Source organism: Hordeum vulgare, chromosome 2H (genome assembly GCF_904849725.1).
Source record: "Hordeum vulgare subsp. vulgare chromosome 2H, MorexV3_pseudomolecules_assembly, whole genome shotgun sequence".
NCBI classification, from domain to species: domain Eukaryota; kingdom Viridiplantae; phylum Streptophyta; class Magnoliopsida; order Poales; family Poaceae; genus Hordeum; species Hordeum vulgare.
This window is the reverse complement of record NC_058519.1, coordinates 639484641-639500743: the sequence shown is the minus strand read 5'-3', so window position 1 is coordinate 639500743 and position 16103 is coordinate 639484641. Positions and strand designations below refer to the sequence as shown.

Below are 16103 nucleotides of genomic sequence, written 5' to 3'. Positions count from 1 at the left end.
GGAGTAACATAAAGAGTAATATAGAATAAGTAAAAAATATGATGTGGAAGCTAATTAATATGGAGAGAGAAAATTGAGTAATCCCTCCGTCACGGTTTAAAAGACATGCTTGGAAAATCTCTGAAATCTAGGTAGTTACCGATTGGCTGAGAGATGAGCTAAAAAAATAGCATCAACAATACTCATGCGCCTAATGAGCTAAGAAATTAACACGACGCATGCATACATGAGTAATATTCACTCCGTTTCAAAATAAGTGTCTCAAGCTTATACAATTTTATACTAGATCTAGTACAAAGTTGAGACACTTATTTTGGGACAGAGGGAGTACTAATTAATAGGAGTAATTGCGTTGGCACATCAAACCTTGTCTATTGTGAAAACGTACATAAATTTAACTGTATCTTCTAAACCGCAACGGAGGGAGTAACGTAGTATGAGTAACATCACACATATCAAGATAAAAAGAGTCTATAACCTAATAAATAAAATGTAGCATGACATCATATATATATATATATTACTTCACTATGAAAATAGTAATATAGACTAGTAACATATGAATGTTACTACTCTAAATTACTCGTGGGTAGTCAAATCTTTCCCTCACCCAATTTCAGGGTGGGGCCCCTTCATCCTAATTACCCAATCAAAAGGAGGCTGTGAATGCAAACAAAATTACAATCAATCAATACGTCTGAACAAGAAAATTGTACCCTCGAGCGGACTTCCAGTGCACGCGTTTCGTTTTAGTCTTCCGCTCACGGTTCTCCGTAACTGTATCTGTACAAACTTCAGTCAGCGTTGAGCAGTCAACATGTTGACTGTCAACTACTGCTAAACAGCTAGGCACCGAAAGTTGTGTTTCAGACAGATATATACAAGCATGTAAAAAAAGAACGCCGTTTCTTCCCGTGCTTGATTTTTCTCTTGTTGCGAATAGGACGCCCAAGCTCATCACTAATCAGGAGGCGTTCTCTATCGCTTCGATGCAACCCAACACGGTGGCCTTCTGCGACATGGCGGCTACGAGCGCGTCATGAGCCGCCTTGTTATTCTTCAGAAGCGAGGCGGCGATCAGTACCTACCAATCCAAAAACAATCCGTTGCATCAATCAAACATGCATGCATGCAAACGCAACAGGTTCTCTCTTCTCCTACTTGGCTTCAGAATGAGGCGATGGGACATGATACAACTCACCGCCCATCTCGTAAGGTTCTGCTGTTGCGCTTTGCCTAGCGGCGGTTTAGTCCTGTTCAGAAATCTCTGCAAACCGACAGGGAGGAAATGAATTCTTCAGTTGAAGCTTTCAGGAGACACCAGGTGAAATTTTCAGACAGGAATGATAAGTTTTTCTTCAGGAGACATAAGAAAGGAATAGTGCAAATGCTGAGACTAGAAGGGGCTGATGGATCAGTGGTAGATGACCTGAAGGGTGAAGAGGTCGGCTGATTGGCCGACGACCTTGTCGTACTGCAGGCCTTCAGCAGCCAGTCCGGCCATGGAGATCACAGCCAACCTGGTGACACATTACACATGTCAGTCAGTAGTTTATCCTATCTCTGACCATATTTCACAAAAATTGGACATGGATGCTACTGAAAGATTTAACTCAAGCATTACCTGTCCACTTCCTTTTGATCGAGCTGGCCGCTGTACAGCAGCTTCTGTAGCTGGTCATCAACCAGGTTAACATGCTCCTTACCAATGTCCAAAGAATATCCCAGGATAGGTAGGCCAGTTAAATAGGCAACTGATTCATAAGGAGATCTTTACAGTCAGTAAGTGTTTCTAGCTGCAGTTGTTCTGTTGCTACGGCAAATGAGAGAGCATATACCCAGAAAATGAGCAGCTTCATGCCTAGCAATCCTCTCTTGGTAGTCAGGGAAAACCGCAGAGAAAGAACCTATTGCCACCTGCAGAAGACTGATGACGGGTGCGACATTAGTACTTATTTTTCAGAAAGATGCAGAGGAAAAACAATCTATCTAAGCAGGCAAACTAGTACTCTGAGAGAAAATTGGTTATTTGCCATTTTCAACACCTGGCTTCGCAAAATTGCCACTTCCAACGTTGGCTTCGCAAAATTGCCACTCTGATCGTTGGCTCCTTGATTACCATACCACTTCCCTCCTTTTAGTGATTTTCTTTTATCTTTTCAGATAGTTTGGTCTTTTCTTATGCTTATAAATGTAAAAAAGAAAAAGGAAATCACTAAAAAGAGAGAAGTGGTATGGTAATCAAGGAGCCAACGATCAGAGTGGCAATTTTGTGAAGCCAACGTTGGAAGTGGCAATTTTGCGAAGCCAGGTGTTGAAAATGGCAAATAACCAATTTTCTCCTACTCTGACGAAGCCTTTGTTATGGCAGGAGCAACAAACATACCCTGGAGAGATGCTGCCGATGGCTAATACTACCAACGAAATGCTTCCGGTCAAGTAGGGAACGAAGAAGCCCCAATCCTGAGACATAAAATGTTTTGAAGTTCAGACGATCTATTCGCAGTCCATTAAGCTCAGTGGAACATGACAGACTTTTGCAAAGTGCTGAGTGGTTCACTAGACTGTTTCATCACTTAGGGAGAGCCAGGGAGCAAATACCCCGGGGAGCTGTCCCGCAAGGACGGCCAGGAATCCGGTGGTGCCGACGACCGTGAACAGAAACGCTGCCTGCATGCATGATCAGGCCAAATCAAATGCAGAACTACATTCTGAAAAATGCAATGTAATTTAGCTCTGACGACGGTGATGGTCCGCATCTGAAGTGCCAATTTCATTCATGCATGCTCTCTTCCTCTGCACCTTGAGCAAACCAGACTAGCAGAGAACTCCTTTTCAGTTATGGAGCGGGGGGTTGACGACTTACATCGTTCCTGACGCTGGGGATGGCGAGGTTCTCGGCGTTCTTTATCCCGAGGTTGGTGAGCTCCCTCAGAGACGTCTGCTCGCACAGAATTCAGAAAAAACAAGGAGAGGTTTATCAGCCCCAGCGCCACACCACCGCATGCATTGATCAAACACCTGCAAAATCCCAAATGTTTGATGCAAGGAGTGGCGCGTGGCGGCGACTGACCGTGCGGCGGGACATGTAGGGCTGCGAGCTCCACCGCTTGGCCCAGCCGAGCTCCTTGAGCCGGTCCAGCGCCCGCCTGGCCTCGTCGCCGTCCTTCTGCACCGCCACAAGGCAAAACCCATCGTCAGCTCACCTCGCCTCGCCGCCTTTCCTCCTGCTCAGCCTGCCTTTCTGCTACAGGTCCAGAAGCGAGGAGCACTGCCGCGCGCGTTCCATTCACCTTATCGATGGCGGTCCCGAGCGCCTTGAGGTCCACCCCGGCCGCCGCCGCCGCCGCCGCAACTCTCCATCGTCCACGGTGCTGCCGCCGCGCGCCGGCGAGCCCGAGAGGTTTCGCGGCCGGCGCAACGAGGCCCGCCACGACCGCCATGCCTTTCTCTTCTCCTTCTGCTGCTGCCGCCGACCGCCAAGCAAAGGGGAGGATAACACAGTTTCAGAATCCAGAGCCGGGCGAGCGACACGTCTCGCAGTTTTCTTCGGTTCGACCTTACGATCGGAGTCGGCGTGTCGCGCCCTGCGCCGCCCGATTCCTCTCCGCGCGGCAGATCGGAGCCGCGCGTTTGAAAACGCCGTCGCCGGAAAATCCTGCGCCGCAAATAAACCACGCCAGTTGGAAACCACTCCCTCCTCCTCTCCTTGGCGCCCAATCCCCGACTCGAACCGCCGGTGAGCCCTCCACGCGTCGATATGCTTCTCCTCCGGCCGCTCCCGCTCCCAGCTCCTGCGCTGCGGGCCAGCCCCGCCGCGCGGAGGCAGCGGCCTCGGAGGCGGCCGCCGCGTCCTCGCGCCTCCGCCTCCGCCTCCGCCTACGGCGCCGGTGGTATATCGGAGGAGGACGCGTTCACCAGGTGCTCAGGGTACCTGTTCGAGGAGGGGCTGGCGACCGAGGGGGATCTCCCCACCGCGTACGACATCCCGGGCATCGCCAGAGTGTACGGCCGGCGCCCGCTCCTCGTGCTCCGCCGCTCGCTGCAGATCGGGACCTCCTTCGGCCGATGGTTCGCGCTGCGCTACCTCGATAGCCTCAACGAGCGCGCCGACGACATGTTCGAGGTACGCGTACGCCCCGCCTCACGTCACCATCGCCATTGTCCATGGCGCACGGTCACTGTTTGATTAAATGTCTTACTGCCCGCTTGGTTCACGGGATGGTTTGGTGGTGTCCATGCAGATCAGAGCTGCTCAGCTCAGGAGGATCCTGCTGGAGCTTGGCCCGGTATGCTTCCTCTTCCAATGCGTGCTTGTGCATGCCATCGTCCATGTGTGTAGAACTGTAGATGATGGTGATTAACGGGTACGCATTGCCGCTCTTTTTGATAACAGGCATTTGTGAAGATTGCACAAGCAGTTTCGTCTCGGCCGGTGAGCCTCATAGTCAACTAGTCCTTCTATCTTCCTCAGTTGTGACAGGACCTCAATTTTTAGCTGTTTGCTGGATGGCATGTCATGAACTGTCAAATGACTATCTGTACACCATTTCCAGACAGCAGCACTGATATGAACCGTAGAGAAGGCGCTTGCTTATTCCCTTTAGTGTTCAAATCATTGTTGGCTGACGGGTCATGGATGTGACTACCTTTGTTTCATTTGCTACAGGATGTGATCCCTCCTGCATACCTTGATGAGCTTTCACTACTTCAAGACCGTATAGCACCATTTTCCACTGAGGTTGCTTTCGATATTATAGAGAAGGAGCTTGGGATGCCACTCGACATGATTTTCTCTGAAATGTCACCAGTGCCTGTTGCTGCTGCATCTCTTGGGCAGGTCTGTTTTCTACCATTTTGTAATAAATTAAGGATTCAATTGCCTTCTCTCGTGACTTAATAACCAGACCTTCGTAAGTTTAGCTACAGAAACAGATCAATGTCCCGTGACTGTTTCCAGTCGGTTTCGTTTATATAGTTGAGTTCAACTGTAGGATACCTCACCGCCTTGTTTATGTTTGAACTTCAAGCACGAAATCTGATATGCAACTCAGTGTTCTGTATGGCTATACTATACTATACACCTCCCTAAAGCAATAACAAGGACCTACTTTCATATATTAGCAGGTTGGAAGCAGCTAATAGGAAAATGAACAAACTAGTAGGATGGGGACCATGGAAATCTCAGAACTCACGATGTTTCAGATCCCTACTAATTAACCATGATATTTTCAACTATTGGTGAAACAACACTTCGTAGTTCCTCGAGTGTATGGGCATCTGTCAGTTGCTCTCATTTTGGATGATATGACATGTTATATTCTTACTGTTGCAGGTTTACCAGGCTAGGTTACGTTCCAATGGGAAGTTGGTTGCCGTAAAAGTACAAAGGCCTGGAGTCCAAGCCGTAATTTCCTTGGATATCTATATCTTGAGGTTCCTCGCTGGTGTTGCCAGGAAGGCTGGCAAGCTCAACACAGACCTTCAGGTAAGGCCAGACTCCTATATGCTCTCGAGTTTGCCTCTTTTAAAGATACAAATCAGAAGCAAATGAAAAAAGAAGAGAGAATTCTCCTCTTTAAATGATTTTTCTATTGTCCTATTTTCTAACTTTTTTTCGTCATACTTATATTTACTTAATTTGTGACCGTATGTATTTATTACCTTACATGCAGGCTGTCCTTGATGAATGGGCATCAAGTCTATTTCGGGTAACTTTTCTATGCATGCTTATATGGTATCTTTTCGTAAATTCATGTATGTACTTATTGTTCTTTTACTTGATTACTTCTACTCATGTCATATATGAAGTACTCAATTTGGGGATAGTGTGTACGAAGGCGTAAGATAGGGGTAGGGAAGTTAATCGTCGCTTAGATTCATTTTGGAAGTATTCTTTTAGAACATTGTTTCAGTGGACTATTTATAGAAGATAAAATCTAGCTAGAAAATTATTATAGAAGCATCACCCAAATTGGGCTGTGGATCAGACTTCAGAGAGGAAGCAAGCAAAATATTTTAGCTAAAGTTCCAAGCATTCCGGTCAGTTTTACCACTATGGGCTTCTGTCAAGTCTGATTCTGTCACTTGCAAAACTACATTAGCAATTCTCGATGTTTCTTTAAAAAGTTATGCGCATATCCTTAGAGCTTCACATTGAATACAGGTAAATCGCATTTAATGCAGGAGATGGATTATAGAGAAGAAGCGAGAAATGGACTTAAGTTCAGGTTGCATTCTTCATTTACAGGCCAAAATCTTGTTCAATTACTTCATCCAATATGATCGCTAAGTCAATGTTTTCAGTTACTTGTTCAACTACTTCTTCATTTACAAGCCAAAAGTTTCTTTAATTACTCCATCTAATATTATCACTATGTCAGTTAATATTTCAGGACAACAATCAACATAGATAATTGAGCATAAGTAATTTGTATGGAGTTGCAGTTCGAACCATTTTATAAGTTTACGGGCATATGGTCATCTGTTATCTAAGTCCTTGCAATCACCAAACCGGCTAATTCCCTCGAGAAACCTCATTAACTAGGATTTTGTTCAAATACTCTGACCATTCCACTAAAAAGAAATGGGTGTACTCTGTTATACCCAAATTTATGAAGGACAACTGATCTTAGAATTACTTTTGCAAGTTCTTTGTTTTTGTGGCAAGAACAATATAGAAGCTTGATATTTGTATTATAACATCAATATCAACCCTGTACTTTCCTTTCTGCATCAGGCAATTATACGGGAAACTTAGAGATGTCATGGTTCCAGAAATGTATCTGGAACAGACGAGAAGACGGGTCCTTATCATGGAATGGGTTGAGGTGCAGTCTATGATTTTAGTCACTTGTTAGCAACTAAACATGCACAATGTTGCATAAATAACTACTTTGACTTACTGTAGTTTGATCTTTTAGGGGGAAAGGTTATCAGAAGTCAGAGATCAATACCTGGTTGAGGTAAAGCAGTGCAAATCAGGACTCAAGTAAATCAAGTAAATATTGGATCTCAGTAAACACTCTTACGAGTTAGATCTGCTGGCATTTGCTACATTGTAGGTTGGAGTATACTGTTCGCTTTCCCAGCTTTTGGAATATGGATTTTATCATGCAGACCCACATCCTGGAAATCTTCTACGTACAGTTGATGGGAAGCTAGCATACTTAGGTAATTGTTTTACTGTACTATTCGTACATAGGTTACCCACTTTAAAATTTTAGTTACCATTGGGTCCCTAATTTGCTGCCTTGCTTCACAGTCAATTACATGAAGCCCTATGTCTAGCTAATTCAAACACACTATTCATTATGTAGATTTTGGAATGATGGGAGAATTCCGACAAGAACTCCGTGATGGATTTATTGAAGCTTGTCTACATCTTGTTAACCGGGATTTTGATGGTTTAGCAAAAGATTTTGTTACTCTTGGGTAAGAAAAACACTGGTATCACTAAACTTGCGAAAATTGTGTGCATAGAGCTGGATGCCAGTTGTCAGAAATAACTTCCTTCTTCCTGCTGGATATCACCATAACTGAGTAGATCTGACCTGCCTTTAAATCTTTTGTAGTTTGCTTCCTGCAACTGCTCAGAAAGATGAAGTGACAAAGGCATTGACAGGTACTCCAGCTTCAGACGAATGTCATTAATATTAAGACATGTAATTGATTTTAAGAAATGATGGCAACAATAGCACATCTGTGCATGTCCATTTGGTATATCACTCATTATTCTGTGTTTGCTATCTTTATTTCAGGTGTATTTGAAAGTGCAGTCAACAAAGGAGTTCAAAATATAAGCTTTGGAGATTTGTCAGGGAATCTTGGGCAGACAATGTACTGATCTTAGTTTATGCAAAAAGAAATGTAGTGCAAACCCTCATTAAGTTTGTTTCATTAACTAGAGCTAACCTTGCTTCAGGTATAAATTCAAGTTCCAGATACCTTCATACTTCTCTCTTGTGATCCGAAGGTAATAACTAACAACTAATGAGTTTGTCTCATAGCTTTCGTATTACTTTTAGTCAATACATTTTATAATGGACAAGAAACTGGCAAACTGATTCGGAAAAGGAAAACAGTTTTTTTATCTATATATTCTCACTGATTGGTTTATAAATGATCTGTGTGCTACATTCGAGAGGCTTTTCATGTGATTTTTCAGTCTTGCTGTCTTGGAAGGCATTGCAATAAGCTTCAATCCCAACTACAAAGTCTTGAGCAGTTCATACCCATGGATCGCAAGAAAAGTTCTCACAGACAACTCACCTAACCTCCGATCAACATTGTACACGCTACTTTATAAGGTTTGCTCTTCCTTGCTGCCTTCACTTTCAGAAATTTTGAATTGTGATGAGATCGTGTGGTCATCCTAGCAAGTCATTTTGTTTCAGGTTGATTTTTTTGTCTACTGCAACTTCTGCCAGTTATAACAAACATCTTATGTCCTCTTTAACCAAAATGTGTTGCAGGATGGCACTTTCCAGATTGACCGGTTGGAGTCTTTGTTAACTGAGGTTGGTTTATGTACTCACAGATACATGCATATGCTGCTGGTCTTACTTGTCCTCACATGAATAACAGTTCACTATTTGAAATTTGGGACACATGGAATCAACCAAAGTTTCTAGCAAATTCATGTAGGGAACCAGCCAATTCTTGTCATTTTATGGTCAAATGGTGGTTTGTTAAATTCCAAAATCTTTGTGCCGAGTCGTTGACTATTTAGATTTTAGATGATTGGTTCGGCTAAATTCTGTAAAATGGGTAGAAATCAGCCAGTTTTTGGCGAACTGTTGGGTCGTGCGAAGTATGTCCTTTCTGGTTTTATGTACTTTATTCTTACCTTCTTGACACATCACTGCTTTTGTTTTCTTGTTACAGTCGCTCCGGGCCAGAACAGAGCAGACCTTGGTCAGAACTCAACAAGATGAAAGTGATAGTTCAAGATTTGCAATTAAACAAGTGCTGTCATTTACACTCACTGAACAGGTAAAACTGAGATAAATTGGTAGTTATTTGATACTAGTATTGAATCCGTCAGATAATTAGCCGAGTCTGAACTCTTTCCAGGGTGCCTTTGTGAAGGATTTACTTCTTCAGGAGATTGCTAAGGTCAGTTAGCTCAGTAGATGTACTTTCCATGCCCCGTTTGCTCCGTGTGAGTTTCTGTTCCAATTGGCGAAATAGCTATCAGACCTATATTCTTTGCTTTTGAATTAGAAAAATTGTGCAAGGAAATTCAACAAATTGTCATGTAGTTTTGCAAATAAGGCATAAATGCAATTTGGCACCATATAATATAAAATTTTGATGCACTCCATGTGGGTCATATTCCTGTGATTCCATGACGACTAAATTTATTTTTTTAGTAGATAAGGAATTATCTCTGGCATCATGCATTTTTGCTTGAAATGATTTTTTTTTGTTTGCTTGAGAAATGCTGTAAACGAAGTTGGGACACCTTTTTATAGTAGGTAGTAATGTTTAAAGGATAGTAAAAAAATAATGTTTAAAGGGACTAGATGCACTTGGTGTAGCCACATTAAATTCTGTAACGATAATGTTTGCAGGGACTAGATGCACTTGGAGTGGCCACATTAAGTTCTGTAACGTCTGCTGCAGCCTCAAGATTGCCATTTGCACCATCCTCATCACCCTCACTGAACAACGAGGAGGCCACTAACTTGAGAAACCTCTACCGCCTTCTCCAACTTGTATCTAAGACTCCTCAGAAGGAAAACACATCTCGGGTAAGTAAAATTCTCAACAGAACATCGATTCCCACTATGTTCCGATGGAATGCATAAAATGCTTCCAGATTATAGCAGAGTATGTTACATAACTAAGCAAGCTGCTGATAATTAAAAAAACTTGTTCAGACAGAAATGAATTGTGGACTTAACTGAAAAGATAACTCTGGAGCTTCTGATTGCAACATGCTAGTTAGATCTGGTAATCACATTAAGTGATGAACTGCAATGATTTATCTATGAAATTGTTCTCTTTGAGCTGAAACTAACTACAAGATGTAAAACTAATACTCGGATTACACATTTTTTTAATTAAAATGAGCTAACGTAATATGTGAAAACAAATTTATCTTGACAAAGTCAGTTCAGTCTAGGGTGCTCAAACAGGGTTTGTCAAATTAACAAAGCGCAACACATTAGTACTAGTAAAACGATCATACTCCCTGAGTTTTAAATTTGGCTACAACCAGCATGAACACCCCTAGCTCAAATAAATATTTGGGGAAGCTTTCAGGGTTTCACTTTGTTTGACACTTTGACTAGTATATTGTGAAGTTCAGCAATGTTGTGTATGCATGTACTTGTGTTAAGCTTCATGAACAAGCCAACGCAACCAAAAGTCCGAACTGATGGAAAGGGGCTAGTGCAATCCACATATACTGTAACACCCCATCTCACGTGTGACGGGAAAGACAAGTCAACACGTGCGAAACTCATGTATGACTCAAGAGGTCTCTACGTGGACACAAAGGGGGGCTACCAGCAATTTTTTACATAAATTGCGAAAGCCAGGACTTGAACTCAAGACCTTAGCTCGGATACCATGTTAAGCTTCATGAACTAGCCAACGCAACCAAAAGTCCGAACTGGTGGAAAGGGCTAGTGCAATCCACATATACTGTAACAACTTATACTATTGATCAACTAATATCACATACACTGGGCGAGTACTTTGAGCATCAGATTTCGCACGATTCATCTAAAATATACACACTTATGAACTATCATCACTTCATCTCTTATGCATGTAAAGCCAGCTGATCTATTAAGACTGCAAGATGCACCACTGTGTGTAGCCTTTGTTCATATACTTATCATTCATGTTTTGCAGGCTCCTGGATATGAAAGCACTGGGGAGAAAGGAGATGATGGCACAAATGATATTTCTCTTGTGTTAAATGAAATGAGGTCTTTTCCAGAGTTTTTGCCAGTTCTTTCTATCATTCCTGAGGTAAGAAGGAACATATGGGTTGGATGAGATTATCTATCAAAAATTCATCTGGCATATATTTCATACATCCAGTGCTCCATGAACTCATTTTTGTACATACTCTTCTACTATGCAGCTTTCACCAGAGTCCCAACAGCAGTTTCTACTCCTGCCTGCGGATTTAACAAATCTCGTTTTATCTCGGGCTGTTGCAAGAACCATCAGAAGAATGTTCATATGAACTTAAAGCCTACATGTACAGGTTTTCAATCTCAGGTTCCTGCAGTGTTTTTGTTTAGCTGTTTAGCTGTCCGCTAGATGTATAAAGAGATTTGTTTCCCATACAGTAGCATTATCAAATAGGCACATCTAATTATTGGCTTAGCTGTGATTATTTTGGAGATATTACTTTTCCCTGTACATCTTTGTTGAGAGAATATGTACATATCTCGGAAGAAAAGCAGGCACCATAATGCCAGCATGCTGTAACAAACAAACTTCTTTTTAGATCTATGCTATTATAAAATATTTGAGAACTGCAGTTCGCCTCAAAACAATGGATTCTTGTAAATTCGGGTTGTTTAAAAATGTAGAGTGCAAGGGATATCAGAACGGCAACATAGCTATCCAAATCCCATATATCAAACCGCGACAAGATATATACATCATGACAATTACTTGTGTAAAAGCCCAAGTTTTCCTCTGTCACAGCTGTGGCTATATCAACAAGGATATCTTATGCAAACGTATATACATCACGACAACCAAGAACCGTGGTTGTCATCGTTCTTTGAAACCACCGATATCTGGTCAGTTTCTGACCATGGCCTTCTCAGTAAGAAAGCTCTCCATCTTTAGCAATGCCTGGAAGAATGGAAGGTACAAATCCCAGTCAGGCACAGTTCAAAAGATCATCTAACCAAGTCAGAAATACTCAAATACCTCAATAGCGATGGCACTTGGTGTAAGTACATTCACATCATTATGGCCTTGTCTGAATGCAATATCTGCATTACAAACTGAATGTGAACAAAAAGCATCGTATTGGTGGGCCATGTAGACCTTTGTAGTAGGATGGAGCACTAGAATGAAAACCAGAATTATGCATAATGGCGTTATCCGACGTACTTTCAAGGGAAACTCGGGCATCAGCATTAGCATATGAGTCCATTCTTTGTTCAAAAAGTGTCGCAAGTTTTGCATAGGCCTGCATCAGAAAACAACAAATTATTAGCTCTGTCTGCATGCCAAACTCAAATTGCAGAAATAAATAAGAGCATCAGTAGCTACCTACCTTCGCATAAGGATCTCCAGATTCATGATGCAAGAGGGGCCGTGAAGCTGTACCGACCGCAGCAATCCTTCTTGCAAGGGCGTCCACTGGAACATCTAACCAGATAGTGAGTCCTTTCCTCATATAACTCCTGCAAATTTCACACAGTAAACTTAGTAAGTATTACCTTGATGAGCAATTCAGGCTAGTTTATCTGTTCCAGTACCAATTGATTGGTCGTATCACCGCACCACCTCCTGTTGCAACAATTAACCGGTGCATTGACGACAAATCCCTGAGCACCTCACTCTTGAGAAGTCGAATGAAATAAGAGAATATCAGAAAGCTTGATTAAAGGTACTTGTAGACGAGATTAGTATTATAGTCCAGTGCTATATCACAGTATTCAAATTTAAGGTGGACAATGGCAAACTACATAATTTGACAGAGAGAAAAATCCAGCCTGTAGGACTTTTGAGTAGTCCCCCAATCCTCAGTAGAAAGGAGGTAGAGCTATGTCCTATTATCTCGTAAGAAAAATAAGCGCGCACCTCGTTATCTCTGAAGAATGCTTCACTATGGACCTGGAAAATCTCAGCAACCGACGGTATGCCAACAGACTGCTCAACCAGCTTATCACTGTGAAAGGGAAGCGGCGGTAACATTAGTAAACCGTGACCAACAAACGGTTAGTTCAAAGAACATCTTGGTTGGCTTTTAGCAGTTGCTACAGTTATCAGAGAGAAATTCAAACCTGTCAAAGAAGGAATAGCCTAATACTTCAGCTATTATCTTCCCAACTGTAGTTTTGCCAGAACCCATCATTCCTAATGCATAAATATATACAAGCATTACATAGGAAATACGACATGAGGGATTCACTTCAAGCAAGAGCTGACGAGGTGGTATGTATGAACTAACCAACTAGATAAACACATCGGTCATTCAGGTAAGGGAGCACATCCTCTGCTTTTTGCTGCGGTTAACACGGAGGTCAGTTACATCAACACAAATGTGCAGGTAGTTGATGGATCCACAGTGTGAATTCTTCCATGTAAACTTGCGAAGGTAAATGCCGTTTCGTTTCATTATCTCCTAACCTTGAGTACAAGAGCCTCGTCAGCAGAATAATGGACTTTCTCAGTACCTGCATCTGCAATGGTGCACGCACATCAGATCACAATCCTTTGATAACACCATCAATCAGTAGTGGTTGACTCCTAGTATAATTTATCCTGGCATGGCAGCTGCAGAGAATTAATCAATCTTTGTGGGCTGTTTATTTGCGACCCATTAGATATTATTTTAGATTCCATGATACATTCCTTTTAACTTCTCAAAAGCATCTCGAAACAAGCTTTCGCTCCGCTTTATACATAAAGCATCAACCATGTCCATACAAGTTATCCGAGTACAAGGAAAATAAATAAGAGGCGTATGGGGGCAACAACACGGAACATGCCCAAAAGCTAAAAAATAAAAATACACAACTCCTCGGAGATGAGGAGTCAGTTTGAATGACTGTTCAGAAAAAAGCGGGGCACTAAAATCTAAATTGCTCACGGCTGTATGATGCTGCTGTGATTAGGCTTATGTCCATTTCAAGGGCTACTTGCAGCTGGTGGCTGCTGTGGAATAGAAAGGTTCCAAGGTCCCTACTGATTGCATTGCACCACTATTAACGGATCCTTTGGGAATCGTCCTAACTTTAATTCTGTCTGCTCCTCGCATTCTCACGTGTGAAGCGTGTCATGCATGATGCAACAAAGGCCAGCAGCTGCTGCTGCAGGTATAGGCAGAGGCTATCTTCCCACAAAACCAACATCGTGAAAAGTCTATTACTCTGCTTGTCAGATCAGAAAAAGTTGGATGGATTTTTCCATTATTAAAGGTTGCACTCTCAATTTTCAACGCGTATTGCTCTTTCGAACACGGTACTAGCGTATGTTGTTTGCAACTTGGTTTAAGAAGAAACAAAAATAAAATGCTACGTAGCTGACATGTGTAAAGATCAAAGGAACGGGACACGCAAATGAGATCATGCGCTGATGCAGCATGGTCCACTTGGTTGTTTAACAAAGCGTTGCAGTGAGTTGTCATTGACATGGCACGATCATCTTATCCGGTGTAGTACTGCTAATTAATCTTTCTTGCACCGAGTTGGCGGCAGAAATTGTACTTGTTGGCATGCAGCAGAACGAGCAGAAGCAGTTCATTACCTGCCGATTTCTGGCAGCACAGGCCCTTCAGCCTGGCGGCGCCACGGATCGGATCGGCGCTCCTCCTCCCCGCGCCGGAACGCAGGACCAGCGGCCGCCGCGCCGGATTCTGGTCGGCTGCGACTGCGAGCCTTGCCGCCGGCAATATCGCCGGGGGGAATTCCTGCTGCTCTCGGCGTCCGGCCCATGCACGGGGCCTCGGCCGGAGACACACGCCGGCGTCCATCTCCTCTCCCTCCGGCTCGACTACGAGACGGCTGGCTAGAAGCAAAATCTATGTGCACCACTGGATATGAACTGTGCCGGCCATCGCAGGAACGGTGGCAGGTGGCGGCGCCCGCGGCGGAGGGAAGAAGAGACGAGCCGGTACGTGTCCGGCCCGGGTGGAGGCAGAAGAGGTGAAGGAAGGTGGGAGATCGCCGGTTTGTCGTTGCGTCGCGGAGGCTTTTATATAGGCCACGAGGCTCGCAGAGTGGGTGGTGGCGAGGTACTATTCCTATCTGTTGCTTGCCGAGAAGCCCCGGATCGTCTACAAAATCCCGTCCCAAGAATGGGGAAGGGGGTCAGCTTCCTGTAGGCTATGGTTTCTCAGACCAGACGCAGCAAAAAAACCTGAGGCAAAGACTTTGATGGAGCTATAGAGTATAGACCCGGAGTCCCGGACGGAGACGGGGATGGAGAGTCGAGAGCAAGCAAAGGGTCGTCCGTCCATCGGTGAAACAAAGAAAATGATGTGCCGAGCTCAGCCTCCACCCAGTCGTCTATGGGGCCGGCGTGGGCGCGTCGTCGTCGTCGTCGTCCGCGTCTGTTGGCGACACGGGGAGGGGAGGGGAGGGGAGGGCGTTTCACCGCCGGGGAAAAGCCAAGTCCGAATCCGGTGGGCGGAGTAGGGTTGCCCCGCGCGAGCCGGGTGGATGTGGTTCCAACCACCACCGCCTCGGCACACGGCGACGCCACGTCGGAAGCGACCGAGGTGGGGGCGAGGAGAAGGGTTGGTGGCCGATGGCGACGCCGGCCGCGCGTGTCCGAGAGTCAGCCTGCGGGAGGTGAGACGTCCAAAGGGTTTCAGCGAGTTTCAGCTCTAGTAGACGCCGTAAAGGTCAAACCCGCAAAAAAAATCAGGTGTTTATAATTTCGGTCCGAAAAACGGCGCCATGCAGATTCCGTAAAACTCGCGGCAGGGTAAATCCATCCGCGAAATCCTTATATGTGTAGTTTCGAAGACAGTATAAAGTTCAACCCGTAAACTGGTCAAGCCTCGTCGGAGCAAACGCGCCGCCGCGGAATTGGCGGGAATCTACGTGAAACTCATCGGAATCAGTCGTCGCATGTCATAAGAAGCCGCCGCACGCCAGAATTTGTCGTGCCAGTCCAAATTGCGGCCAGCTTGACCTCCACTGTCGAGACGAGGCCGTCCACGAGCAGGATGGAGCAGGCCGCCCACGGCCTGAATCAGGACGGGGCGGCACCGGAAAAGAACGAGGCAAGATGGGGGAGCTCGCGTGGCCAAGACGGGGAACGTACGCGCGGCGGCGGGCAGTGTCGAGCTCAATCGGGGACAGGCAGTGTCGAGCTCAATCAGGTGCGGGTGGCGTAGGGCTCCTCCACTGCATGCATGGCCGGAAACGGGCGGCGCCAGGACGAGG

General features: G+C 44.5%; 3 protein-coding genes across 3 annotated transcripts; 1 reads left to right on the top strand and 2 right to left on the bottom strand.

The window, feature by feature from the left end:
- Positions 1-952: 952 nt before the first annotated feature.
- Positions 953-3518, bottom strand: LOC123428212. Its single transcript, XM_045112396.1, has 10 exons — positions 3294-3518; positions 3074-3169; positions 2867-2941; positions 2602-2670; positions 2387-2463; positions 1839-1927; positions 1625-1754; positions 1430-1520; positions 1202-1267; positions 953-1084 (listed from the first exon to the last, which is right to left on the bottom strand). The coding sequence occupies exons 1-10, from the start codon at positions 3441-3443 to the stop codon at positions 965-967; spliced, it is 963 nt and encodes a 320-aa protein (XP_044968331.1). The 5' UTR covers positions 3444-3518; the 3' UTR covers positions 953-964.
- A 199-nt stretch (positions 3519-3717) lies between these two features.
- LOC123428210 (uncharacterized aarF domain-containing protein kinase At1g71810, chloroplastic) lies at positions 3718-11501 on the top strand. Its single transcript, XM_045112394.1, has 21 exons — positions 3718-4126; positions 4245-4289; positions 4397-4435; positions 4670-4840; positions 5336-5488; positions 5676-5711; positions 6187-6230; positions 6740-6830; positions 6924-6965; positions 7065-7173; positions 7320-7434; positions 7575-7624; positions 7761-7839; positions 7925-7975; positions 8168-8309; positions 8475-8519; positions 8887-8994; positions 9076-9117; positions 9576-9755; positions 10867-10986; positions 11102-11501. Exons 1-21 carry the CDS (start codon positions 3761-3763, stop codon positions 11204-11206), a joined length of 2133 nt encoding a protein of 710 aa, XP_044968329.1. The 5' UTR covers positions 3718-3760; the 3' UTR covers positions 11207-11501.
- A 72-nt stretch (positions 11502-11573) lies between these two features.
- LOC123428211 (shikimate kinase 3, chloroplastic-like) lies at positions 11574-15067 on the bottom strand. Its single transcript, XM_045112395.1, has 10 exons — positions 14458-15067; positions 13339-13391; positions 13160-13214; positions 12993-13065; positions 12790-12877; positions 12465-12547; positions 12260-12389; positions 12094-12172; positions 11908-11972; positions 11574-11829 (listed from the first exon to the last, which is right to left on the bottom strand). Exons 1-10 carry the CDS (start codon positions 14681-14683, stop codon positions 11776-11778), a joined length of 906 nt encoding a protein of 301 aa, XP_044968330.1. The 5' UTR covers positions 14684-15067; the 3' UTR covers positions 11574-11775.
- Between the last annotated feature and the right edge of the window lie 1036 nt (positions 15068-16103).

Bases quoted from the DNA above. Each gene is read 5' to 3' on its own strand.
- LOC123428211 (XM_045112395.1), bottom strand. From the start codon at position 14,683: ATGGACGCCGGCGTGTGTCTCCGGCCGAGGCCCCGTGCATGGGCCGGA. The intron at 13,392-14,457 runs GTAATGAACTGC...GCACCATTGCAG, and splicing joins GTGCTGCCAGAAATCGGCAG to ATGCAGGTACTGAGAAAGTC. The intron at 12,878-12,992 runs GTTTGAATTTCT...TCCCTTTCACAG, and splicing joins GGCTATTCCTTCTTTGACAG to TGATAAGCTGGTTGAGCAGT.
- LOC123428212 (XM_045112396.1), bottom strand. From the start codon at position 3,443: ATGGCGGTCGTGGCGGGCCTCGTTGCGCCGGCCGCGAAACCTCTCGGG. The intron at 2,942-3,073 runs GTCAGTCGCCGC...CTGTGCGAGCAG, and splicing joins CCTACATGTCCCGCCGCACG to ACGTCTCTGAGGGAGCTCAC. The intron at 1,521-1,624 runs GTAATGCTTGAG...ATGTGTCACCAG, and splicing joins GATCAAAAGGAAGTGGACAG to GTTGGCTGTGATCTCCATGG.
- LOC123428210 (XM_045112394.1), top strand. From the start codon at position 3,761: ATGCTTCTCCTCCGGCCGCTCCCGCTCCCAGCTCCTGCGCTGCGGGCC. The intron at 6,231-6,739 runs GTTGCATTCTTC...TTTCTGCATCAG, and splicing joins AGAAATGGACTTAAGTTCAG to GCAATTATACGGGAAACTTA. The intron at 8,520-8,886 runs GTTGGTTTATGT...TTCTTGTTACAG, and splicing joins TGGAGTCTTTGTTAACTGAG to TCGCTCCGGGCCAGAACAGA.